This window comes from Podarcis raffonei, chromosome 4 (genome assembly GCF_027172205.1).
Source record: "Podarcis raffonei isolate rPodRaf1 chromosome 4, rPodRaf1.pri, whole genome shotgun sequence".
Classification (NCBI taxonomy): Eukaryota; Metazoa; Chordata; class Lepidosauria; order Squamata; family Lacertidae; genus Podarcis; species Podarcis raffonei.
In genome coordinates, this window is record NC_070605.1 from 34,085,621 (window position 1) to 34,112,657 (window position 27,037).

The 27,037-nt window shown below is 42.7% G+C and overlaps 1 protein-coding gene across 3 annotated transcripts in view; it reads right to left on the reverse strand.

The window, feature by feature from the left end:
* Nucleotides 1-27,037, reverse strand: part of GRAMD1C (GRAM domain containing 1C) — a 60,326-nt gene that overhangs the window by 26,644 nt on the left and 6,645 nt on the right. The window contains exons 2-6 of one of the 3 annotated variants that reach the window (XM_053386096.1): nucleotides 17,975-18,134; nucleotides 13,590-13,674; nucleotides 8,717-8,820; nucleotides 8,114-8,209; nucleotides 6,060-6,140 (exon numbers count right to left, since the gene is read on the reverse strand). In XM_053386096.1, the coding sequence (XP_053242071.1) occupies nucleotides 6,060-6,140; nucleotides 8,114-8,209; nucleotides 8,717-8,820; nucleotides 13,590-13,674; nucleotides 17,975-18,082 (474 nt within the window). In that variant the 5' untranslated portion in view covers nucleotides 18,083-18,134. Of the gene's footprint in view, nucleotides 1-6,059; nucleotides 6,141-8,113; nucleotides 8,210-8,716; nucleotides 8,821-13,589; nucleotides 13,675-17,974; nucleotides 18,654-27,037 lie in introns of those variants that run through there. The other 2 variants (XM_053386095.1, XM_053386094.1) reach the window with 2 other exon arrangements.

A 27,037-nucleotide genomic window follows, 5' to 3' on the forward strand; every position in this document is an offset into this window, starting at 1 on the left:
CAAATGAACTTTGGCCCTCCAAGAAGGCAAGACAGCTACTGTACAATCAAGGGTCTTTCGCAGTCAAAGTACAGGCAGCTGGTTTTGAAGATAAGTAAACTGAGAGAATCTCAGATGAATGACCAACCATACTGTTATGTGCTCCCCACTTCCTCAAGCAGCGAAAAGCTCCAGGGGCACAGCAAAAGAATTTAGCCCCCTTTGGACATGGGAAATTTAGTGACAGATACAACAGAGTGCATCTGCTCACATGGGAGGGTTCTTAAGTCCTTCACCCAGCCGCAGCCTCCCCACTCCTCATGCCCCATCAAGACCCTTTTGCTAACATAAAGCGGCGGGTCTCAGATTTCCCAAGACAGCTTATCCCAGTTTTATCCCCTCATACCACATCAATGTACAACATTGATGAGGCCTCCTCTGAAACGACTAAATGGAGCTGAAGTGAGAAGGGCATGGAAACGTACTGTTCCATGCATAGAATTCAGAGTAGTAATAGCACTAGGATTGGCTTTCTAATATTTGATTTTATTTACAACAGGAGTGGGGAACCTCCTGTGGCCCCCCAGATGTTGCTGGACTCCAACTCCCACTGGTCATCCTGGCTGGAGCTGGTAGGAGCTGCCCCAATACATCTGGAGGATCGCAAGTCCCCTGACCCTGATTTACAAATATACAGGCATTCCTTCAGCAGACAGCAAGTCCCTAGAGAACTATTTGTGCATGCTTCACCAAGTTCTCCCTCTACCTGGCTATATTCAAATTGTGTGGGGTTTTTCCTCCCACTCCCAGAAACACACCCCTTGTGCACGGCACTGGTCATAGATGCCACCATTGTAGATGAATTGGCCATTCAGGAAATAGCTACACCCATTAAAGGAATATTAAGGTTCCCCCCACCCTAAATCCCAACTCCAATCAGGTGATATACCCACTAACAGGAATCAGACAAGCAAACTCACGTTTATGCTCCAACTATACCGTGTAACTCATTCACCACGAGAACTCAAGCTTTCCTAATGAATTAATGGTAACTATTTGCCATTCATATGAAGCCAGTAGAAAATATTTGCTCAAGCATGCCACGTAAGTCAGAATGTATGGCAGAAAACTTTCCATCAAATAATATATTCACAAGTTACCAATACAGACAAAATGCTCCCTCGGGAGAATACAGATTTAAGACTAGTAGGACTTAACCCACTCTCCCTGCATCATTCACCTGCAACCTGCCGCACGAAAAGAAAATGAAACCTTACATTTGCAGTTCCATAATGTAGGCAACTTCATAGTGGCATTCAGGAAACTGGACACATCTTCGGGGAAAAGTTGGCAGAGAGCACTTCAACAACCTCCCGTGGGTTTAAAATCATTGCATAATATTCAGGATTTCCTGAAGTGCCGAAGAACCCTCTCATGGCCACATGGCTTACAAGCTGGTCCAGGCTATACAAATAGAATGTAATAAAAAGGAAGATCACTGCCCCCCCACCCCCCCGTAGACAAATGCCTCCGCAATATAGTGGCAAACAACCTGGAGTGATCAAGAGGTCATGAAGAAAAGCGCTGGAGAGAAAGAGCTGCATTTATGTAACTTCCTACTATAGTCACTTTGCAAGCTGCTGAAAAATGGGCAGGTCTGTTTTCAGAACTGGAAGTGGGACGTGCTTTGCTCCTGCTCAGTTCCTGGGGCCCTCCCACTAAGAAAACAGGTAAGCAGGTTATAGGAAAACATACGGCTCAGGATTCCTAAGAATCTATCGAGTAGGTTCCTCCCCACCACAGAACACCTGGATAGACAGGAAAACAGGTGTGGTTACCCGGCTTTTGAGAGAATTTATCTTCTGCTCCTCATGCACAATTCATTTAAAAATGCCTTAAGTCTCTAACACTATCTCAGGGGAGCTGCCTTCAAGGCTGCTTAGTACACTAATGCTGCTATTAGTTCCACTCAAAGCCGGTCAAGCCACAGTTTGCTGCAGGGAAAGAACACGGACAGCATTCCTGGGCAGAGCTTCCTTATCAGGTTTCTCTTTAACCCTTTCACTAACATGCACATACATTAGGGGGGCGGGGAGTGCAGGCTATAAATAGAGAGGGCAAATCACACTTGACTAGAAGGCCCAGAAGGCCCAGCCACTTCTGAAAAAGCAAACCAGTACCGGCCCTTCCAGAGTAGACTAGTCAGCACTGACAAGGCAACCTTTGCCATATCTGCCCCTCAAGGCAATATCTTGCCTTCCTTTCTAGGCTAGCGAAGCAGCTGCTGTGATTGAAGATTCACACTGCTTATGATTTTATTACATGATAATTTAATAATTACACAGCATTTGCTGTGAAACTCTTTATCTTCCAGAAAACTGCAGATTCCGGAATGTGAAACGCTGTACAGGACATCATGAATAAACTGAAGCTCAATCCAGACAAGACTGAGGCACTGTTAGTGGGCAGTTCCCTAGACCAGATGGAGGGCAGGTTGCCTGCACTTCGTGGGGTAACACTCCCCCTGAAGGACCGGGAACATAGCTTGCTTTGGATACTTCTGGGTCCTTTGCTGTTGCTTGTGGCTCAGAAAGCTTCAGCGGTGCAGAGTGCCTTCTATCAGCTTTGGCTAGTGGCCTAGCCATGTCCCTATCTGAGCAGGGATAGCCTACTTCTGTCATTATGCTCTGGTAAACTCTAGGTTAGAGATGACCACAACACATTATACATAGGGTTGCCTCTGAAGATGGTTCAGAATTCAGCAGCTAAGGCAAGACAGTTCAAGCATATGACACCAATCCTGGCCAGACTGCACTGGCTACCAATTAGTTTCTGGGCCCAGTTCTATGTGCTGGTTTTGACCTATAAAGCTTTAAATGGATCTGGATTGCAATACCTCAAGGACCGCCTCTCTCCATATGAACTGACCTGGACCCTTCTTTGTGTGCCTTCTTTTTTGTGTGCCTCCTCCACACCACAAGAGGTCTGGAGGGCAGCAACATGAGAACAGGCCTTTTCTACAGCAGCTCCCTGTTTATGGAATTTTCTCCTCAGGGGGGTTTGGCCTGCGTCTTCATTATACACCTTCAGGCGCCAGGCAAAAACAGTTCCTCTTCAGCCAGGCCTTTGGCTGATTACTATCTTAGAGGCCTTTCAAATGTTACATACCTTGAGGCACCAGGCAAAAACATTCCCTTTCTCCCAGGTCTTTGGCTAATTAAACATTCTATGGCTTTTTAAACTGGAGGTGGGGAGAGATAATTGTTTTTGTTTGTTACTGTGTTATGAATTTTTGTGTTTTTAAATTGTAAGCTGCCCCGTGATTCTCGGATGAAGAGAGGTATAGAATGTAATAAATAAATAAATAGTTTATTAAATTTGTATTGATAAAAGCAATCATTGATATATATGCCTTCCACCCACAATAAGTAGAGGTGTGTGTCTGCCTGCCTGCCTGCTAACAACCAATCTCCCTGGACACATTTTACTTCGCTTGCTATGAAAGGAATTCCTTTTGTTGATGTTTCTTAAGTGTATAGCCCTTATGGTTGTGAGAAGATACCTTCAGCCTTCAAAAATGCGAATCTAGCATTAAAATACCTCTGCAGTTGCATATGCAACCCCACAGGCATGAGCTATCTTTTGCTAAGAATGTAAGAGCCCTGATGCTCTTACCAAACACCTGATGCTGAACCAAAACAACGACCTCCCTAGTCCAGCATCTTGTTTCTCACACTGGCAACCTTATGCCTCTGGGTCCTGCTATTGCTTTACAGCACCTGGTATTAAAAGGAATGCTGTCTAATCCTGTTGTGTCAGTTCTCTTCAGTTTCTCTAACCAAAACACTAAAGCTGCCCAGTAGTCGGGAGGGGCGGGAATCCCCTCAATCACAGGAAGATGAACAAGAAACACCTAAAAATATCCAACAGCTGTAAAAAAAAAAAAGAATACAGTGGTACCTCAGGTTAAGTACTTAATTCGTTCCAGAGGTCCGTTCTTAACCTGAAACTGTTCTTAACCTGAAGCACCACTTTAGCTAATGGGGCCTCCTGCTGCTGCCGTGCCGCCGGAGCACAATTTCTGTTCTCATCCTGAAGCAAAGTTCTTAACACGAGGTAATATTTCTGGGTTAGCGGAGTCTGTAACCTGAAGTGTTTGTAATCTCAAGCATATGTAACCCGAGGTACCACTGTACATGGAAAACCTACAATAGGATAATCTAGGTAGACGAAAACACACACAAAGTACCTAATTCCCAGTGTATTTCAAACACAAGAGAAGAGCTGCTTCACAAACAAGACAGTGGATCTGTTCACCAATTCAAGAGAGCTATCTTTTCTCCTAAATATAATTCTCAGACCCTTACCAAATGGGTAAGCAGATTTAGTTTAGGGTTTGGATGAAACATTAAACTGTGGCTAATCAAAAGCAAGCAATAGCTTTCCCTCTTCTCGTTGCCATGTTACACTGACAAGTATGGAAACACAAGGCTCGGTGCAGCTCCTTTTCATCCCACTAAACTCAAGTTAATACGATGTTTGAATGTGGCCACTGTGTTTGAATTCTCTCCTATATTAAAAAAAATAATAATCCCTGAACAAACTAGTACGCTTAAGAGAAGCTTAGATGTTTGGGTTTTATTTTGTTTTTACGTGAGAGAGAATATTTCAACATGTCATCTTCCACCTGCTACTTGAAACGGCCTATTTTATGGAAGTAGTGTGCCATGTGGCATTTCTGAACAAGTTTAGAACTGCAGTTTAAGTCTTTCTAAGAATATTTTTACAATAAACCAAAACCTGTTTAAGGATTCAATTCAGTTTTTAAAATAAAGATGCCTAAATCCCTCACGTGGAAACTATTACATTTGGTAACAGGTAAGTCCAGGGGCCATGCATGGTTCTGAGGCCTCAGGACTCTTTCTAGGCCACATCACCTCAGCAGCCCTAACTCTGCAGCCTCCTTGGGTGCTTTTGCCTGTCCTTGCTTTCCTGGAGGAGACATGTATGCATAGAAACCTCTGACCTTTAGTGTTTGGGTGTGTGCACAGAAACCATGGCTGGAATGCAGCCTACTGTATGGTGCAGGGATGGGGAACCTGTGGCCACTAGGTTGTTATTGGAATCCCAACAGCCCCGGCCAGCCCCAGCCAGGATGATGGGAGATGAAGTCCAGCAACATATGGAGGGTCACAGGTTCTACATCCCTGCTAAGAGTCACATGATCTAATGCTCTACCTGTTTTGGCCTCTGGCTTAACCCACAGCTGACATGTGGCCCACAACAGGTTGCCCATGAGGGGAATACAATGCCCAGGCTGAAAAAGATTTCCTATCCCTTCTTTTCATATCCTTATAGATTACAATATGCTTTTGTTATGACTTTTTTGTGTGTGTGACTAAGATCTCTCCACATCCCAAAGGAGAACTACATCAGGCCTCATGCCAAACCTTGGTAGGCATTATGTGAGCACACAGTTCAGAGCCTTGGGCTTACACTGCCCTCACGTGCCCTCGTGTGAAGGCAATTCACTCTCTAATGAAACCTGATCTGATGCAAAAAGTAATGCAACATAAGGCTCTCAAGAACCTACAAGCACCAAAGACCACCTGTCCAAAAAATTACCTTCCTTCTCTCCAACCCTGTTATATAGTGGAGATGTTTAACTTCCATTTATGCTATTTCCCCATGACATCCTGTTTTTCTAGCTTTTATCTATGAACCAAATATCACCAAGAAGGCCAGAGCACTAGGCAGGGTACCTACCCCAGCTATCATCTCAGGATTGACTTTACTTCCTGCCACAAGTATAGACTTCTTCTTGTGACAAATCTTGCGCTGAATGTTTTTTTAAATTAACATCTAGTCACCTTTACTGTTCTAAACCACACCAATCTTGCACACAAGCACCCTTATGCACGATATCCAGTGCTAATTTTTCAAGAATGCATAACTTAACAAATGCAAGCCTCGGAACTTAGTTGTAGAGTGCAAAGGCAAACAACTAGCAATATATGTTAGAATTCAAGCATTTTAAAAAATGGCCAATGCAGACGTTTCGCAAGCATATCAAAGCTTACCTTCTCCAACAACGAATTCTGCCACAATCTAAAGATATTGAGGTAGCTTCTGTCTCTGGCACTGAATGAAGTAAAGAAAAACTGCAAAGAAAAATGACAATCATGTACAATTTGTAAAACGATCTGAATGTTGCATATCCTCATCCCAAGGAAAATAAATGGATCTAAGGCTACATGATTTCAGTTGGATTTTGTTTCCATTAATAAGGCTGTCCCCATCCAGGTGGATTTCAGAGGACAACTTAACACACATCTGTTCACACAGGCATTTGGGGGAGGTCCGTTATTGAGAAGGACTATTTCTGACGCTGCTGCTGAGCTGTTTTGATTGGCATAATATGTTTTTAAATTGTGCTTAAATTAATTACTTAAATCACCAAACGTTTATTAGACACTACAAGTATAGGTTATCATTAAATTTAATAAAACAGCCATGTAAAATGCATAATGACACAGGTTTTCATTGGGATTTCTTCCCACTAAATAATGCCATTCACCACTCTAAGAGATACTATTGACAAACACTCAGCCACCCTTGCAGTTACTTCCATGTTAACGTCAGACAGATAGAATCTGATATTTTCATTGTGCCGTGGTGTTAGATTACCCAAAAAGGGGGATAGCACATGTTTGTGTAGCTGGTTGTACAATGGACAGTAGAAAAGGATATGTTCTACAGTGTCCAGCACATTCAAAGAACATCCACAATGTCTATCACTTCTGGGGATGTTTAAATATCTGCCCTTGACAAAAGCTGAGGGGGAAACGTTCAGTTGGGTTAACATAAAGGCTTGCTTTGGACTGGAATTATTAATTTTGAGATATAAGTGCCCCTGTTATCTGTTGTATTTAAACCATAGAACCTGAGGGAGCAAATTTTATTTACAGCTGACTCGATGTTTTGTTTTTCAATGTCCCTTAATCTGGTTTGAATATTGCGATAAATATATTGCTCACTTGAATTATACAAGGGTTACAAGTCAATACCAATATATCTGATTTTGCTATGTAAGAGTTGGAATCCTCTGGATTTATAAGAATCCTTAAGTAAGTCAGAGAGCAGACTCAAAGATTGGCAACGGAAATGGCAACACAACCAGTATTTTATAGAGCTAGCCCACACCCAATATTCCATCATGTGTATACCTAGTTCTTCACACATCGTATCATACTTGATTGAACTTGGGAACCCCAGGATATGTCTCAAGAAACTTGAGCGTATCTTATCTAAATCACTATTATATGCTTGTATCCATATTAGGATCCCAAAAAGTAGCTGGGATGACACTTTAGCTTGAAAAATGTGTGTATTTTAAATAGTTTTATGGTTTTATTGTGTGTGCTCATCACCCAGATATTACAGGATGAGCAGTATATTTATAAATATAATAACAACATAAAATGTTTACATTGAGATGCTATACAAATCTAATCAGAAATAAGTCCCGCTAAGCTCAACAGGGTTTACTGCCACATAGGTCATCAGGGCAAATGGGGCACTACCCCATTAACTTCAGATAGCCCCCACTTATATTGAGTCCAGGGGGTGGCACTGGCTGTCACCTTCTTCTTCCTTCGTCTCAGTGTTGCCAATGTAGAACTCAGCCAGGTAAAGAATGGAGGTGAAACTAGATGAGCAGGGGGGCAAATCAGGAGGTAGCAGCAAACTGATCAGGAGGATGCAAGAGGGATGCAGATGACAGCAGACCCACCCACCTCAGAAAAGAATGCATTTGCAATCCTGACATTCCCACAAAGCAAGGAAGTCCTGCAAGTGAGCTTGCCATGCCTTGTCTTTAAAAGCATGGCTTATGGCGTGTGGAAGCAATTGGGGCGTCATCATTGTTTACATCCAGTTCTTAGCATCTTGTCTGATTCCTGAACTCCTGAACTGTATGTCTGCTGCCAAGCTGGTACTGTTGCATGCTTGAATAAATATCTCTTTTTTTCTTCCTTACACATAAGAATCTCTGTCTGTGTGTGCTGGGAAGGAGCCAGGACAGTTCAGCATTTTTTAAGAAAAAGAGTAAAGAATAAATGAAAGAGCATCACACCTTCTCCCCTTCAGTTGCTATCTGGATGGCATTTGGGATGAGCCGAGCTGTCTTCTCTTTTGTCATGAAGGTGATATCCTTCAAGGCGATAGAAATCTGAAGTTCAAGAACACACATGAAGTAAAACAATGTAAGACCTCAGACGAAAGCTATAAAGACATAGTATGTAAAACATTGGTTTTCAGACTTGCTATCCCCAAGGAACCTTTTCTATATCATCTTGTCTGCAGCAGAACCTTCTAGGTGTGGCAGAGAATAAAAAAATAAAAAGTGGGGTGCAGATCACTTTAGGAAAGTAAGGGCTAGCCCAAGACATTTTGCCACCTGAGTCAAAGGAGGGTCCCTCCCCACCCCATGTCCAGAAGCCAGTCAAACTGGCAGTTAAATATCACTTCAACATTGGCAATGGGACAGCATCTATCACCACACTTGAGGAAGAGCAAGGCCACCTCAGCCAGCCACCTCACTTTGCCTAATGGTAGGTCAATCCCTATTTTGCTGCCCGAGGTCATTGTCTCACTATGCCTGATGGTAGGGTTAGTCCTGAGGAGTCATTGCAGGCACACGCACACACACACACACACACACACACACAGGCCTTACTGTGGTCTCCCATCGGAAGATGTTGCTGTGGAAACAGAGCCAGTTTTCAGAAAGATACAGGCGTCCTTGAAGGAGGATATCCTTCTGGAGAGCACAGGCATAATCTAAAAAGGGAAATGATAAAAGAGTGTATCTTTTTAACAGAGCTCAGCTAAATTCATGATTTAGCTTATCAGCAATGTTGTGCTCCTAAGGAACTTCAAGCAGCTTTAAGTATCTTGTGGGTGGTTGTTGAAATGAAGGACATTTTCTTCATTTGTCAGAGGGATACCTGAAACATTTCATATTCTGAGCAGCTTCAGAAAAAAAAACATTTTAAAGAACAGCATACAACTATTTTAAGATGTGAGGAAAATTAACATGTGCTTCATTCCTCAGTAAACCTACATGCTTGGCAAAACTTCAAAAACAGGTTGAGGAAGAAAGGCATGTCTGTGCTGGAAAAGGGCTATCCTTGAAACTTAAATGCATCTGAAGTGATGTATCTGACCCTGCTCTTTGACAGAATGGTCATCATGTTAAGCCTAATGTTGTCTGCTCATAGTCTGTATGCCCACGGACTTACATAATTTAAAAGGTGAGCTCACTGTGGAAGTGCATTTGCCAGGTTTTATTTGGGTATATCATCTTCTCTCCCATAATGAGTTGAGCAGAAACTGGTTCTGCCAGTTTGCAACAAAAGATAGACTGGAAACTGGTGACATCATTACTTCCAGAACCAGTTTTTCCAAGGTTACACACTTGAGGGCCAAACTGCTCCTAATGTTATATGTGTGAATGCAGTTAATGTGTCCTCTTTTATTTTTAATAGCAGCTGCCGGGAGGAGCAGGAATGAAACTCTGTTACATCCTTTCCCTCCATTCCCATGGCCCTGGTGTCAGACACAGACACACGTAAATTACTGGCATTACTAATGACAATTTCCCTCCTGGAGAAAACAGCAGCTTTGAGGTATGGACATTTTTCGCAGGGATCATGACATGAAGACAGAAGAGAATAAAACTTAAAACTGAAACCCTGCAAAGCACATATTCTGCTACCAGCTCTGGCCCTCCCTCAAAATACCAAGATTTACCCAGTTCTAAAAAGATTCCTCCTGTTACAGGCAGATTAACCCAATCCCAAACTCTAGATCTGCTGGGATGAGCCAGGTTTGGAATAGGCAGATTTCCAGCTGAGTCAGGGCTCAGCTGGGCCTACATCAGCTGAAATTCTTCAGCCTTGCTCAAATGAAGGTATGCCATCTTAAGTCATCCATCCCAACTCAGTCAATCCCCCACCAATAGGTCCAGTCGTGACTGACTATGGGGTCGCGGCGCTCATCTCGCTTTATTGGCCGAGGGAGCTGGCGTTTGTCCACATACAGCTTCCAGGTCATGTGGCCAGCATGACTAAGCTGCTTCTGGCGAACCAGAGAAGCACACAGAAACGATGTTTACCTTCCCGCTGGAGCAGTACCTATTTATCTACTTGCACTTTGACATGCTTTCAAACTGCTAGGTTGGCAGGAGCAGGGACCGAGCAACAGGAGTTCATCCCGTCACGGGGATTCAAACCGCCGACCGCCGACCTTCTGATCGGCAAGTCCTAGGCTCTGTGGTTTAACCCACAGCGCCACCCGCGTCAGTCAGCGATTAGCCAAGGCTAAAAAGAGCCATTCTGGGAGAGAGGCAGGGGGAGACCCAGTGTCTTTTTTCTAGAAAAACAAGTACCAGTACCCACCTTGAAGTTGTTACAGTAAGTGTCATACTCTTAAAAAGAGGTGCCGGTACTGTGTGCCCTTGAGTACTTCCTGAAGGGAAAAGCACTGGGGAGATTTACCCCATTGCAAACTCTGTTCAGCTCGGTCACCCACAGGAAGTGACACTAGCAAAAAAGGGTGATGTAAGTCAAATTCTATTTTAAAGGCTTGTTTTCCCTCTGCCAGGCTCAGGCCACCTCAGCCATCAGTAGCCCCTGTCCTTCGGGGGTAAGTTACACAGGTATACTATACCCCAGCATAAAGCAAGCTTGCTTCTTGCAGCTCAGATTGCCCTGCCCATTTTGCAAATTGCTCAGACTTCACACAGCACTTGAGCCCTAAAAGTGGAATCTTATGAATAAATCTGCATCAGTATCTACTGCTAACCATAACCCACACATTTTTACCACAACCTGTTCCAAAATAAAGTGCCTCCGTATCACTGGAACATCTGAACAGATAAAACAAAAACTTTCAGGGATTAGGACTCAAAGACTGTTTTAATAATTTGAGCCTCTCCATCAAATACACTAGCTGTGAGTGGGACAGGCTTTCTCCCTATGCAGACAGTGCTTCTCTCATTGAGGAATAATTATTTCCAAACACTATGCATTCTAATTTATTTATCTACAGTATGTTAAAAGCTTCTATACCGCTTCTCAAGGCCAAATTGCCTAACAAATCAGGTTACAAATCAATAAGCATATAGAAACGAAGCACTACAAGCATTGAAAGCCAATTACCGTACATCCAAAAACAGAATACAAAACTAGCGCAGAGCAAGCAGTCCTTTTAATTCAGCATCAAAAGTTGACCTCAAAAGGGCATGATTTAAAAGGGGGGGTGCTGTTTAAAAGTTGTTAAAGACCTGCCTAACATCACTCAGAGCAGAATTCCAAAACTGGGAGACCGCCGCAGAAAAGGCAGTGTTCTATGTGCTTGCAAGCCTAATAGTTTTTACAATAGGGCTGCCATATGCCCGGAGTTTCCTGGACATCACTGGGATTTCAAAGGTAGAGATGACATCCTTGGGAATTTCCAAAATGTGGTGCTTTGTTAACAACTTTGGGTTTCCCTAAAAAAACCTGTTTTTTTCTTTTTGAAATATGGCAACCCTATTTCACAGGCACCTCTGAGTAGTATGAGGGTATGAGTAGGTTAATGTGTGTGCATGCAGTCCATAATATAACCTGGCCCCAACCATTTAGGACTTTAATGTCATCACCAGCACTTTGAATTGGGCCCAGAAGCACACTGGTAACCAGCGCAATTGGCTAAGTATATGTTTAACACGATCTGACCTCCTGGCCCCAGTAGCTAGACAGCTGCATTCTGTATCAGTTGTAACTTCTGAACTATCATCAAATGCAACCCTATGTAGAAAGCTTCGGAGTAGTCTAGCCTGGCAATCTCTAGTGCATGGATAATTGTGGCACAGCCCAACGTCTCTTAATAGGTTCACGGCAAACAAACTGAAGCTGATAAGAAGCAGCTTCAGCCCCCACACTCTGGGGCTGCACACCCAAACTGCAAACTTGGTCTTTCAGGGCGAGTGCAATTCCATCAAGGATTGGTTGAACACCTCCATCTAGGGTAATCTGCTTTCCTATTCACAGCATATCTGTTTTAGCTGGCTTAAGCTTCAACTTTTAGGAGTAAGAAAGAAGGCTTCAAGGACAGAGAGCGTGGTGTCATTGAGAACTGTGCTTTCAGCCTTCTTTTCAGATTAAGAACTAGCTCTCCTCCCATTCTTTATTCTTTAAAAGGTTTTGCTCCTTTTTTTATCATATGTAATAGCTCCTGACTTCGCGTCACATACTGGAGAACAACAGTTGATACTGCTGTAGGGTGCAATACAGCAAAGCTTTAAGGTCAGAGTAGGAAACATTTTAATGTTCCTTTGAATACAAAACTATGACTTTGCACTGTCCTTGACTAGCCAAACTTGCATTCAGTGCAGCCCATGCCTAATCCGGCTGTTTACTCTTCAAATTCAGAATGGTTGTCATATGGAAAGTATGCCTCACACAAAGAGCCAAATTGCTTGCTTGCTTTCCTACACCAGTGCAAACGGCAGCTTGGAATTTTAGAATAAAGTGGAATTGTTTACTACAGACCATACTAATTCTCTATTGGATATGGGCTATTTTAAAGCTTCAGATAATGTTTCAGTAAGGATGTCTTAAAAATGAGATCAAGTTAGCTTGTGTCATGGGCGCATTTGAAAGCTGTGCAAAATACACAAGGGAGATATGGAGGATTTGCAAAGGGATGAAATGAAAGGGCAGGGCCTTGTTGAACATTCTGAGAACAAAAGGCAAATACATCCAGAAGATTAAAGAGCAAAATGTCAGCGCTGTTCAAGCACAGAGAAATTAAAGGCAAGCAAGTAAGGCACAAATGAAATGAAATTAGCAAGAAGATGTTCTGCAAGTACAAATGAACTAGAAACTGACTGCCCCCTGCCCAAAGATGTCTTCTTAATCTGCTGTTTGAACTTCTTGAAAATGTTTCAACATTATGGAAAGATCCAATGCTAGGGATGGGCAAATATGTCAGTTTTGGTTTCTCTCCATTTCTCATTTTTCTTAACATCAGTTAAGTTCCCTCTTTTTTTTTAAAGAAGTCTTCATGAAAATTCACCAGCATTTCAGGGCTAATTCCTCCTAATAGCATATACACATTTCTGTATTCAATTTTGCCAGATACATGCATTTTTGCAAAGCAATTTCTCCTAATATAAAGCATTGTTGTAGACATTTTTATGCACACTTTACCCTAGCATGTGCATTTTTATGCATGTTACCTGACTGGGGAACTGCACTGCAAAATTCTGAAAAGTGTGAATTTCAAAGAACAGCTGGGTTTCAGTTTACATACTGGTGAAACCCAGCCAGATGGGCGGGGTATAAATAAATTTATTATTATTGTTATTATTGTTGTTGTTGTTGTTGTTGTTGTTTCAGAAAGTGTGGCTCAAGGAAGGTGTCCTTTAAGTTGTTTCGTTTTCATCACAACAAAGCATTCAGTATTTTTGGCATTACGTTTCCAAGTTACAAGGTTCAAATTTGCTTTAAATATAACAATGCAGCTTGTAGCTCCACTCATAGGATGAAACGTTTCCCTCTTACCTACTACAAGCCTTTCCAAATCTGGCAGGTGCGAGAATTGTCTCTTAAATTCCTCATTCCTATATTTGTAAGTGGAGCTTGAGATCTGCAAAAAGAAATGGTTCAAGAAAAAAAGGGGGTTTTGTGTTTTATTATCATCAAAGCCTTGCAGAAAAACAAGTGTCAGAATTAACACAAGTGTACAGTGTCCACACCCAGTGAATTACCGTATTTTTCGCTCTATAAGACACACCAGACCACAAGACGCACCTAGTTTTTGGAGGAGGAAAACAAGAAAAAAAATATTCTGAATCTCAGAAGCCAGAACAGCAAGAGGGATCGCTGCGCAGTGAAAGCAGCAATCCCTCTTGCTGTTCTGACTTCTGGGATAGCTGCGCAGCCTGCATTCGCTCCATAAGACGCACACACATTTCCCCTTACTTTTTAGGAGGGAAAAAGTGAGTCTTATAGAGCAAAAAATATGGTAACCATGCACTGTTGCCTTAAGCACAACCCAGTCTCCAGCCTTCCCTTGATCTGGCAGAAACCCTCCTGAAGTTCTGAAGCCCCCTGAATCCCAGCCAGGAAGTTGTACATGGAGTTTGCATTCCATACCCAAGGTTTAACAGACAACACAAAAGGAAATTACTGTTATCATCTCATTGTGCAATGTGCACTTATGAAATATAGCAGTCTAAATGTATCATAGATATTAATGCAATTATGCAAAAGCAGCTGTACTCTGCTATTGGAATCCTGACTGCCTTCCATCTGTAGAAACGTGCACAAGGCTGAGATGTGGATGTGAGATAAAGCCACAGAATGTGGGTGTGAGATAAAGACTCCACCTATGTGGCTCAGGACATCTCAGACTGTTTCCAAGGTGTGGAAAGAGCAGTAGAAAGGAGCTGTGCTGTAGCAACTCCCACATTTCCAAGGTAGCGTAAGAAGAGGTCATAGAGGCCTTCCCTGGTAGAAATAGCATGTGCAAGTTAGTACCTCACTTCTGGAAGCGGCAGCTCAGCCCCTGGCAGAAAATGACATTCCATGAGGACCTAACTAGCATCCTTCCCTTTCTTGTGCCCTAGCATGGAGAAGCTCTGGCCCAAAGACTAGGCCCCTGGATTTGACCTGCAAGGCAATTCTAGGCAAACTGCACCCAGCTGCCAGTCACATGGTATCATACGGCATCAGGCACTGAGATCTGCTATTTCCATAAGCACAAAGTGCTAAAGTAAGCAATAAGGGAACTCATATCTTTAGTCCTGGCACCATGAGACCACAGCGCTAAGATCGGAGATAAGCCTCTGCCTAGTTTTTTTAGAAGATGCAAACAAGAAAAAAGCCTCTACCTCTACCTAAAAGGCAACTGGCAAAGACTTATATCCAATTAAGATAAGCTTCTACTACTGCTTTTTTAATATAAAAGAAAAAGCAGAGGTTTACCTCTGATCTCAGAGATGTGGGACTTTAGAACCAACATTGGAGATGTGCCTGTGCTGCTACCATGGCTTTGAACTTTAGAGTCACCTGGCATTATATGATTCATACGACATCCGTAATTAACAGGCGGTGGTCCTCACCTTGCTTTCAAGTCTAAAGAGTATGGCCCAGTTCTGGATCCACTACTCCAGCTTTACCTTTTACCTAGTTCTTCCCCCACCCCTTCCTTAAGCTAAGCTGTTTCAGAATATTGGTGCAAAATGATGGGCAAGATTCAACTAAATAGTTGTGTTGTTAGAAACCAGGACAGCAAGTCCCACTAGTGCAATAAGGCTTTCCCTCTTCCCAGTTCGGGATGTGTGTGTCAGGAGAACATCCAGAACAGCATGTTGGGGGCGGGGAGGGGAGAGTGTTCCAAACAGCCAAGCAGAAATACTTGCACCGATGGAGCAATCTTCTAACAGCTACTTTGAATTCCACACAACATCTTTAATGTAGAAGTGGAGAACCTGTGGCCCTCTAGATGATGCTAGACTGAAATTACCATCATCCCTCACCTTAGGAACCTGCTGGCTAGGACTGATGGGAGCTGAGGTTCAATACCTGTAGGGCCACAAATCCCACCCACCCTGCTTTAATCAATTCAGTCAGAAATCTCACAGAATAAGTGGCAAACACTGGCCAGGTCCTACTAATTTTCTTCTATGTTTAATAATGCAGAGGATTAATATAGATGCTGCATGTATTCTGTTCATTCTTGCAGGTCATCATGTGAGATATACATCATTTCAGAGTTCTTTAAGCTCCCTTTGGAACACCAAAGAGGATTTCTCCACTAGCAAGCTGATTCACCATAATTGCCCCTGGGTAAACAAAAAACTTCTGCAAGCAGGCTTATCACAATACTCAGGCCAAAGCAACACTACTAAAAATCAGCTCTCCAGGGGAGTCTTTTCAAAGCTAAAACTGCAGAAACTAAATCTCTTGAGCCTCAGCACTGCTAAATCACACCAGGCCTCGTCTACAAACCGCTTGCAGGTGTATAAATCTATGACTGCTTTCCCATAAACTGAACAAAGACTACCAAAAATGCAATTGTTTCTAAGCAGAAGATACAATGTCTAAGACAAAGAGAAAAGATATATAGCTTAAAATAGTGGAAAAAGCAGTGGAATGTTAAACACGTAAAGCTTTTTATCTTGTGTCTTGTATTCTTCAGCATAATCCACATGCTGCTTTTTCCAGGCATAATGATATTTTAGTACAAAAGGCATGTTTGTGGTGGGAGGACAATTAAGATACTCTGCTTCAATTGGAATTAAAGCTATTAAAGTCAGGAAAACAGCAAAAGGAAGGGTAACTTCTTCATACAGCGCTTAGTTGGGACTATAGCATCCACTCCCACAAGAGGTAGAGATGGCCACCAACTCTGATGCCTTTAAAAGATGAGAAGAATGGCTATGTTCTCTGTCTGCTTTCAGAGGCATTATAACTTTGAATGCCAGTTGCTGTCCACTGTTGACTGGCAGCAGCTCTAGAACCCAGGGCCCTCCATACGTTGTTGGATTGCATTTCCCATCATCCCCGTCCAATGGTCATGCTGTGGCTGATTGAAGCTGGAGCCCAACAATGTCTCCAATGGTTTTGGAGAGTCATTCCTGCTCTAGCAGCTCTGAAACAAGTGTCTTTCACATCACCCGCCACCTAAGATGCTAAGGTTTAAGCTTGTGACCTTCTGGGTGCAAAGCATGTGCTCTATGGTTCTCTCCACGGACAATCTCCTGCATCAAATCTAGTTTGACTCCAATCCTTGCACAAGTGCACACCCCCTCCCTGAGCCCCTTCCAGTGCAGCCATTAAATTGGAAGCTTCCACTACTGGTTCACATTAACCATGGTTTAGTGTTATGTCTGAACAGTAAAGTGTGGTTAATTGTAAATATATGTCACCTTCATAAGCTATTGTTTGAAGCTGGCTTGCTTCTATTCATCACAGTTAGGACTAACTGTAGTTTGTCTGGGTTCAAACATCACCACAAAGCAGCATTCAGTTTCCAAACTCCTCCTTGCCACTGTGGTGGTGGCCAGAGGCATACTTAGGGTCCCTTGTGCCCTTGGCAAGGAGTTGCATTGGCACCCTCTGCAAAAATAAAAATCATTTTACCACAAGGGCAGGAAGCTTCTTCCAGGTTTTATCTCACCACAACACCTATATGTCCTACACTCCAAAGTCTGATAGGTGATGTGCGTTTGTTTGTGTGTGTGTGTGTGTGTGTGTGTGTGTGTGTGTCCATGTGGAGGGCAGTTTTGCCAACCCCTAAGTATGCCTCTGCTGGTGGAAGAAGGGGAGAGCATGTGAGCCCAAGGCTCCTTGTGGCTCATCCTCATAATACCAAGACATGGTTTATTCTTACATGTGAACACAGCTCATGACTGCTTTATCTCTCTCACATGCTGCAGCTTTCCTATTACCTTTTATTAATGTAAATATTCTACAGGAGCGTGGGCACTCTGCATTGTTTGCAGGTGTGTTTTATTGCTCTCAGAATCAGCACCTAAACCTAGAGAGCCCTAGCAGAGCTGCTCACTTGCTTACTCTCCTTCCGTCTCTCATTCAAGGAAGAAAGTTTAAGATACTTAACTTTCATAGGTCATGTGGCTCTTTTACCAGATTTAGTACTGCTTAGTCTAGAAAATAGGTGTCGTTAAATGTGCAAAGATACTGCTGATGCACACATTTACGCCACCATCTTAATATATGCATGGCCGTCATTTCGTGACCACAATATCAAGGTGTGTGAATGAGCCGTCGCAGATCCACCATTTATAAAAAGAGCTTCAACTTCACCTCAGATAAAATGTTTTTTCGCTGGAGCCAGCTGCACATCCAGATGAGAATCAGCTGAATTGAAACATCTCTATCCTTCAAGCTTTAGAAGAACCAGGCCTGTGTGTTCTACTTACATGCATTTTCTGTTCCTCTTCATTTCCCCTGAGCTGCTCTGGAGAGGATAGTCTCCTAAGCAGAGGGCACTCTTCCAGAGGGCTAATGGCAGACAGAGGCCTGGGCATTAGTGTGATTATGTCCCAGTCTTTGGCTCAGCCCCCCTGTTACTTGTAGAGGCTGAAGGAGAAAGATTTTGAAAAAAATCAGATTAACTGTGCAGTGTTTGGGCAGGTGAGATTTTGTTGCCTTCAATCAGACCAGGAAAACATTCCCAGTAGAATCAAATAAATTAATTTTCAGAAACATTTATGCCAGATGACACAACATCAATAATCATTTTTGTTAAGATTCAGATTAACTAAACACAGTAGTAGTTAAGAGAATGGTATTACTTCACCAGGTTCACAAGAGAAACAAACCGTTCAGGGTCACACTGCAGAGTATCTTAGAAACCCTGGCTCCAAGTCACTGAATCGTAGACACATTAAAAAAAAAATGCCCACACAACACACAGTCAGATACGGGAAGAAGAAAGGATGGGTGGTATTCTACTAAACAGTTAAACTAGTGTGCACTGCAATGTTCCCAGCCTCAGTGATCAATCTGGTAAATCTCAAAGATTACAATCTAAAGAAATGGCAATATGGCTGCTGGCAGCTGCTGGGCTATCCAGAGCAGAATGACTGAAAATATATTTGTGGCATAAAGATGTATGGAACCTGGCAACTGCAGAAACGATAACCCCACAATATAAAGGTTTCCAAAGGTTTAGAAGATCCGGAACATGTTTAGAAAAAAAAACAGACAAATCCAGAATAGTAGTAATGTGGGGTTTTATCATTTATACCAATACAAATAACCTCCATGACTTTTTGGCATGTCCACTGCAAGAAATATAGACCACTTCATGTTTCTACTAAAAGGTGTCTCCACGTATCTTCCATTTTTCATGACAACTTTTGAGGATGGGTACATGGCCTCCTTTGTCATTTCTGATGGGGATGTGGGCTTGGGAGAGCACATATTTCTTTCAAACCATGTCCAGTCATGTGATCTGGGTCCAGTAGGTGTTAGAATTTAATCAATGCTTGGAGTGTTAAGACTAGGTAAGTTAAGTCAGACCCTGTGCACTGTTATTCCTTTAATTAAGACCAGTGTTGAAAGGTTAATTAAGCTGGCTAACTTCATTGTGAGGAAATTGCCTGGGCTGGTGGCCCATTAATAAGACTACAGAGGATCAAAGGAACTCTGTGTCGTGTGAGACATCAAATGGTGAGGCCTCTCTTCTTCAAGAGATGAAGCCAAGTACTTTAGGTTAGACGTTTAGGGTTCAGAGCCATGATGTGACAAATGAGTTATGTGATCTAGAAGCTGAAGAAAAGCTGCAGGCAGGCCCAGCCATGGCAGATGTCTGTTTGAATCCAGGGCTATGCCTATAGGAGAAGCAAGACCCTCTTGGAGTGTAATGTTGAGAACCCTTCCGTCATAGGCTCAGGATGTATATGTGTGTAAATAAACCATATATCATAAAGACACCAGAATCTGTGCTGCAACTCATTTCCAGAAGCAAATGCGAACCCTGGGTAAGCACACCTGGAATGTCGCACAACTCTGAGATTGGGGTGGCGTGTAACAAAAATTTAACAGCCTTGAGACTGCTGTGGGAGGAGGTTTAAAAATCTCTTAATAAATAAATCCTTGCCAGTCAATAAATGTTTCTTAACAATTTCATCTAGTTTTCTTTTGTCCATGCAACAGCTCAACATCTTGCTTATCAAGACAGAAATCAAAACTCCATTCTTTTAAGAATTCTCCATCATGCAGAGATCTTAAAGGCTGCATACCAATCCAGTCAGTCAGTTCAATTACAAAGAAGGTAGGATGTCAGCAAAGGACCAGTATGCTCCTGGAATTTTAAAAGGTGCATTCACACTTAATTTTTCAATCATGCCCCAAAGCAAATTCACTTGACTATATTTTTGTTTTCCCCTTCTGGGATTGTCAACACAAACAGGGAATTTGCATGACTGGAACAGTCTTAGGACTGTGGCACACTGTGCTCAAACATACTTTCTAACCAATGGGAGTGAACTCTTCCTTCCCAATGCACAATCCCAATAACATGGGCAATACACATACACACATCTGTACTGAATTTAAGAAAAAGATGAAACATAGCTGCATTGTATACATTAAGCATAATGTGTAGTTTGACCGTAGGAGTAAACAGCTTATGAGAAACATAAGATGCTGTTTACAGGATATAGAAGAGGAACAGCAGAAGAGGAATTAGGAACAAGAGTTCATCTTCCCATTCCCCAAGCTCTATGGTACTATAATAAGAAAATATTGCCAAAACAGCAGACTCCCTCTCTCCTTTCTGCCTCTTGGAGCCACTGTGAAGAGATGGGTAGTCTGTTGGCTTGCTGGTGGTGGCGAGAAACCATAACTGTCATTTATAACCATTTCCAAGGGTTGATATTATGGGGAGTAAAGGAGGCGGCTGGGTGACTGCTGCTTAGGGTTGGGGGAGAAATTTGATTCAGTTTGCATTTAAAGTCCCACTTCCTGAAACCATGTGAGAACTGAAAGGCAGCCATCCTTCAAAATGTGCAAGTTTTGAAATACAGTTCTCCAGCCAACCCTTATTTACAAAAGAGCATAAAACTGTGCATAAAAATGAATATGTAAGTGAAAATAACATACAATAATGCAGTAAAAGTGCACCTGGACGTTCTGTTGTTGTGCCCATAACCTAGGTTTAAGGTGCCATTTAGCTCCTAGTTTTCAAATCTAACACTGTACCTGACTATACCTGTCAAAGCAATTGCGTGTGAAGACCCCGAAAACCACCCCCAAAATAAAGACACAATAGACACAGATTTTAGTTTAAGGTTTTTGGCATTAATTTTGGCCACAACGTTACTGATTACAGCATGTGAGTGGTTGCTTAGGCATTGGTTCCAGACCACCTAAACCTGCACGGTGGCAGGAACAGGACTGACACTGAGCTCCACCATATGTCAGTAAGGGAAAGCATCCTGGGGGAGCAAGAACTCCTTCGACCTCACAGCTCACCCCAGATGCTCCCAGGGGCTCTGGCGTGGCCCTAGCCCCTTGACAGGGTTTGGACAAAGGCAAGGTGAGCTCCTGGATTCCTTTAATGGAATTCCCTAGCAGCAGCAATGGAGGGGCAGGCACAGACAACCATGTCCCCTCTGCAAAACATTGAACCAAATGCCTAACCGCCAGCCTTACAAAGTTGTGACGATTTGCTACACGGTAGGCAAAAACCAAGTGGCACCAGCCAATCACCCAAATGGCAAATCCCTACCAGGCCCCTGCTCCAAAACAGAAGACCCCTAGACAGGCATAGCAAGGCCAAAAGAACAACCCTAAATATAGGGAGAGGAGGGAGGCTAATCCACTGCACGTTGCAAGAAAGAGAAGCTCTCCAGCGATGTGCAGCAGCTTAACTAGCCCCTCAGCAGCCAATAGCCATCCCAACCAGCCAAATTTCTGCCCCAGCAACAGAGGGACAACCAATGGGGTGTTGTGGCCATCCAAACAGTCCCACCCCACAACAGGGAGGCAGCTTACAGTGACCTCACCGAAACACGTGCCCTCCATGATGGAGGACATGACTTCTCTTTGGTAGAAAAAGGAAATACATTTCTGAAGCCTTATACCTTGCTTGAGATATAATTTTTTTCACATATTAGCTGTTTTTTCATATGATGCTGAGTGGCAAAGAGTACCAGGCCACATATGTATTTTGTATAAGGTTCAGTTACTCAAGTAAACCCCAGAAACTAGTTCTTCCAGATAAGTAAAGCCTCCCAAACCAAAGTATGGATGAACACACAGAGACACGTAAAGGAGCTTTTCAATAAATTTGCATCCTGCCTTATCCGTATTTTGACTCTTAACCACATTTGTAAATACTTAACAATCACTTCCCTCCTGATTGGGAAGGTGATAGAAGGCATCTGAAAATAGTGTTTCTAACATGACTCATCTAGGCCTCAATACCCAGTGCTCCACACTGGCAGCACTGGTGTTATGACAGGGCGGCTGATCATACTTCCGCTGTGATCTAATCATGTACAGAATCTCCTTGCTTCCGCCACCCTTGTAATTTGCACCATGATTTTCATAAAGCTTCTCTAGCTCCGAAGAAATAAGGTTTCTGTTTCTCATAAATTAGGGGTTTTTTTAACGGAAAAAAGCAAAAATGCTCATATATATATATATATATATATATTGGAAGCCAAAGAAAACAGTTATTTAAGAAGACTAGAAAATGTTGTTTCCTATTTTAGAAAGTTCCTTCACTTGATATACAGAAACAATAACCACATGGCACACAACAACTTAAAAAGCTGTGCACTTATATTTTGCAGGGCAATGGGCTACCTCAGGGGTCAGCAACCCGCAGCTCCGGAGCCGCATGTGGCTCTTTTACACCTTTGCCGCAGCTCCAGGGCGGATACTAGCGAGGGGAGGAGGCGCATTGTGCGCCCCGACACTCCCCACTGTGGCGGGCGCTGTACTGGCTGTGACGTCGCATGGGGGCGGTGTGTGCGTTAGTCACGCACCGTCCCGACGTCACCTTCCCGCCCGCCCGCTACATTGTAAGGGGCATGTACACTGGTCACTGCATTGAAAGGGGGCATGTACGCTGGTCACTGTTTTGAAGGGGAGTGAAGAACACACACACACAAAAAGGTAACTTGTTAATTTAACGTTTCTTTCTATGAGGACGAGTAATTCTGAGGGGTCAAACAAAGAAATAATAATAAAAAGGGACAAAAAAGTTATTTTTATAATGACGAGTTTTGCGGCTCCCAGTTTTTTTTCCTTCAGAAACGGGTCCAAGTGGCTCTTTTTGTCTTAAAGGTTGCAGACCCCTGGGCTACCTATTCATGCCAAGTACAGACGCTATGGTGAAAATAAAACCAACTCAAATTATGCCAACTGCCTATACTGTAGCAATTATTTTTAACATTTAATTGAGATCGTACCCTCAAATGTGCGCAAAAGCAAAAGCAAAACCACAAAGAACCCACATTTAAGATGTTTTTCATCGTTGCCTGGCAGCATAAAACTCTTAAATACTTAGCAGTGGGTGATTTTGTTGTTGACGCTTTTATGTATGAGTATTATCTGAACTGAATCTAAAACAATGGCTTTAGTTTTCTTGGCTTTATTTTCACCATGGTTTATGTAGCAGGAATTAAGGCAATTCTGGATCACACATGCGCGCGTGTATATATATATATATGGGACGCGGGTGGCACTGTGGTCTAAACCACAGAGCCTAGGGCTTGCCGATCAGAAGGTCGGCGGTTCGAATCCCTGCGACGGGGTGAGCTCCCATTGCTCAGTCCCTGCTCTGCCAACCTAGCAGTTCGAAAGCACGTCAAAGTGCAAATAGATAAATAGGTATCACTCCAGCAGGAAGGTAAACGGCATTTCCGTGTGCTGCTCTGATTCACCAGAAGCGGCTTAGTCATGCTGGCCACATGACCCGGAAGTTGTACGCCGGCTCCCTCAGCCAATAAAGCGAGATGAGCGTCGCAACACCAGTCGTCCGCGACTGAACCTAATGGTCAGGGGTCCCTTTACACATATATGTGTGTGTGTGTGTCTGTCTGTGTGTCTGTCTGGCTGACATCTTGTAGTTTTAGGATGGGAATTAAATCACCACAAGACACATAACATCCAGAGGTAAGCTCTCTCCAATGTCCTGCTAACTGGCAGAGAGAAACAGATATACTAGAGGGGTCAGAACAGACCCAGCAGAAGTCAACGAGCAGCATTTGTGCAATATTCTCCTGTACCCATGCCATGCTTGCTTATTTGGGGGAGTGACTTCCTCTGTATTATTGAGCCATGTACTGTAAATGTATTCTGAGAAATACATTATTGCCCATTCTTTTGTATTCCCATTAAACCTCAGAAATATAAGCCCTCTGCAGCTATTTGTCCTTTATATGCCCAGAGCCATATGAAGTGTTGTTTGCAACTCTTTGACCACTGTCTCCCACAGCATCTGACAAAGAGACACGTCACACAGTGAATTTGGTGAGATTTCCCCAAGTACTGATCCTGACCTAGGTGCAGTTCTATACAGTCAAAGGTGAGTCAGCCCCACCAAACGCAGTGAGGCTTGTTTTGAGAAAACATGGATAGAATAAGGCTGTTCAACAAACTTCACAAAATGCAGTTCCACTCAGGTGATGCTTTCTGATCATCTTTGTATTTTGCTGGAAATCAGGATTTCTCCTTCCTGCTCAAATCACCTAACCTAGATATCTACATGTGGGTGTAACGTTAGCAGGGGGAAAAGGTGTGTCGGTCCAAATTGCACAGTCAATCCTCATAATGTATGAGGGAACTCAGCTGGCCTTCACACGCTGAATTCTAACAAGTGTTATGTTATATTTTAACATTATAGCTGTGCATGTATAGCCTGCAGGGCAGACACACCCGGTATGCAGGTGGGAGGGTACAGTTTTGCTCCTGCATTGCACAGAGGAAGAAATCCAGGAGGAAAGGGTTATCCAACCCAGGCCACTGTTTTTCTGCAGGTTTTTGAAATTATGCTTTCCCCATGCCTCCATGGAAACAGCTCCTCTCTAATGCTATCTGTAACCAATGCTATGTACTCAACGCTAGATAAATTTAATATTCAGGCACAATTCTCTGGGCTCCTTCCAACAATATTGCTTCACTATATCACAGAATAAATTTATATTAAAAATTAATTATCAATCCTAAAAGAGCTGAGCACATTGATATGCACAATGGCATTCTAGTCAAATTAGATTACGTCTGTCAACCTGTTAGAAGGAGCATTTCAAATGTCTCAATTCAATGAAAGAGATTTAGGCCCCAAACAATCCTGGAAACTGTAGTTTGTTGAGAGTTCTTTGGAAACCCTTATGTCTTCTTCAGCAAGCTACAATTCCCAGACTCTTTTAACAGTCAATACCCAGGGAACTCTGGGTATAGCAGCTCTGTGAGAGGAGTAGGGGGCTCCTAGCACCTCTCAGCATCCTTTTTCAGTTTTCAGGATTCATTAAGAGAAGTCATGGCTGTTTAAAGTGGTATAATGCTTTAAATTTATATTGTAGATGAGGCCTTAGTGTGTTCTGTGCCTCCCTTCATCTTCTCCCATAAGATATTGGTTACTCTTGTCTCAAAGTACACACTGGACTAGAAGACAATGTGACCAAAAAACCCCAACTGAACTAATAGGATGGATGCCTTTCAACTTTCATATAATGCTTGCTAGGAAAAACAAACAGCAGCAGCAGCTAGGCATACAGCACTGTTAAAAAAGCTGTCTGAATAGGGGACACACACATCAGATATAGCTAATGGTTCAGTTCCGTCAGACTCATAACAAGTATCTAATAAGTTTAAAATTCTTCTATACTCTTCAACTTAGTTCTTGCTTAGGTGCTAAAACTGCATCTATGCCACTTCATTAATAGGTAGAAGCTCAGATTAATTTGGGCTTTTCTGCCCACAAACAAAAAGACCCATGCACATAGAAAACTAGTCACAGATAAACCCTAACGTCTTTTGATTTTTTAAACTAAGTAATCTTGGAAAGTCTGATAGAACCTACCTTGAAAAGAAGAGTATATCCTCTAAGGGCGAATCAGCATCAAATCCACTGGGAGAATATTCCATTGTATGGGGCTGAGGTGTGTGTTGTGGCAAGCATGCCAACGTTTAGAAACATGGTCCAGTGGGTTTAGAGGTACGGTTTTGTTGTTGCTTTCACAGCTCCCTTAACTATATGAACAGGAGTACACTTGGGAAGATCTGTGCTTATCTTAAGATGCCAGATCACTGTTTGGCAGGGTGTTAAAAGTCAACTGTTTTAAACGTTTGAGAGCATGCTGCCAGCAATTATATCATTCACGTGTTTGTTATGAATCAGGATGCAAGAACAGGTCGCAGTCAGCTGTGAATAACCCTGCCAGGTGTTACTGAGACACCTAATTAGCACAGCAAAACATGACAGAAAATGACAGTGCACTACAATTACAGAAGGATGCAGTGCTTAATGTGTTAAGTGAGGTATGTTGCCACCTGATCTGGCTCATGCGCCTCCTACAGCAGCCTTCACCAGCCTGCTAGCTTACAGATGTTTTGGACTACCATACTATGCTTAATTTTGTGAAATGACTGGGCATCATGAACCAACCATACTCAGTGCAAGGAGAGCTACTCTGCTTCACCTTTCCAAATTATTATTTTTTAAAAAAGGAAAAACAATAGACTTGTCACAGAACTCTTTGTCTCCCACTGTGAAAGCCAGATTTGCAAAATCCACAAGTTACTAACCCACCGTTCATAGAATCATAGTGTTGGAAGGGATCCAGAGGGTCATCTAGTCCAGGCATAGGCAAACTCGGCCCTCCAGATGTTTTGGGACTACAACTCCCATCATCCCTAACAGGACCAGTGGTCAGGGATGATGGGAGTTGTAGTCCCAAAACATCTGGAGGGCCGAGTCTGCCTATGCCTGTCCAACCACCTACAATACAGGGATCTCAGCTAATGCATCCATGACGGATGTTCTCATTTAACTGTTTTATAAATATTTTAATACTAGAAAATTTTTGGCCTCTACTGCATACAAGCATTTTAAGGCATTTTAAGGCATTATTATCGCACCCTTCTAGTGTAAATGCACTACACAGGGTGGCTTATAAGATATAAACATTACAATCACTCATTAAAAACATAGAAACATTACAAAAGAGTCAGGCTCAACAGCTGATCATTATGAAAGCCACCAAAGGAGAAGTGGACTTTTGGACTTGCAAGCACATCCTTCAACCTTTATTGCCATAAATGTTTTCTGTTTTTATCAATGATAAACCTTTTCAAGTTTTTACAAGGAATTTTGGTTTTTGATATTTTTGCTAAAATAATATTATGGAAATCTACACTGATTCTCTCTAAGTAACATTAGTGAATTTACAAGCAAAGTTTCCCAGCAACATCTAGTCGAAACCAACAGCCCTGGGGGGAAATCTGTGAGAATCCAGGTTCTC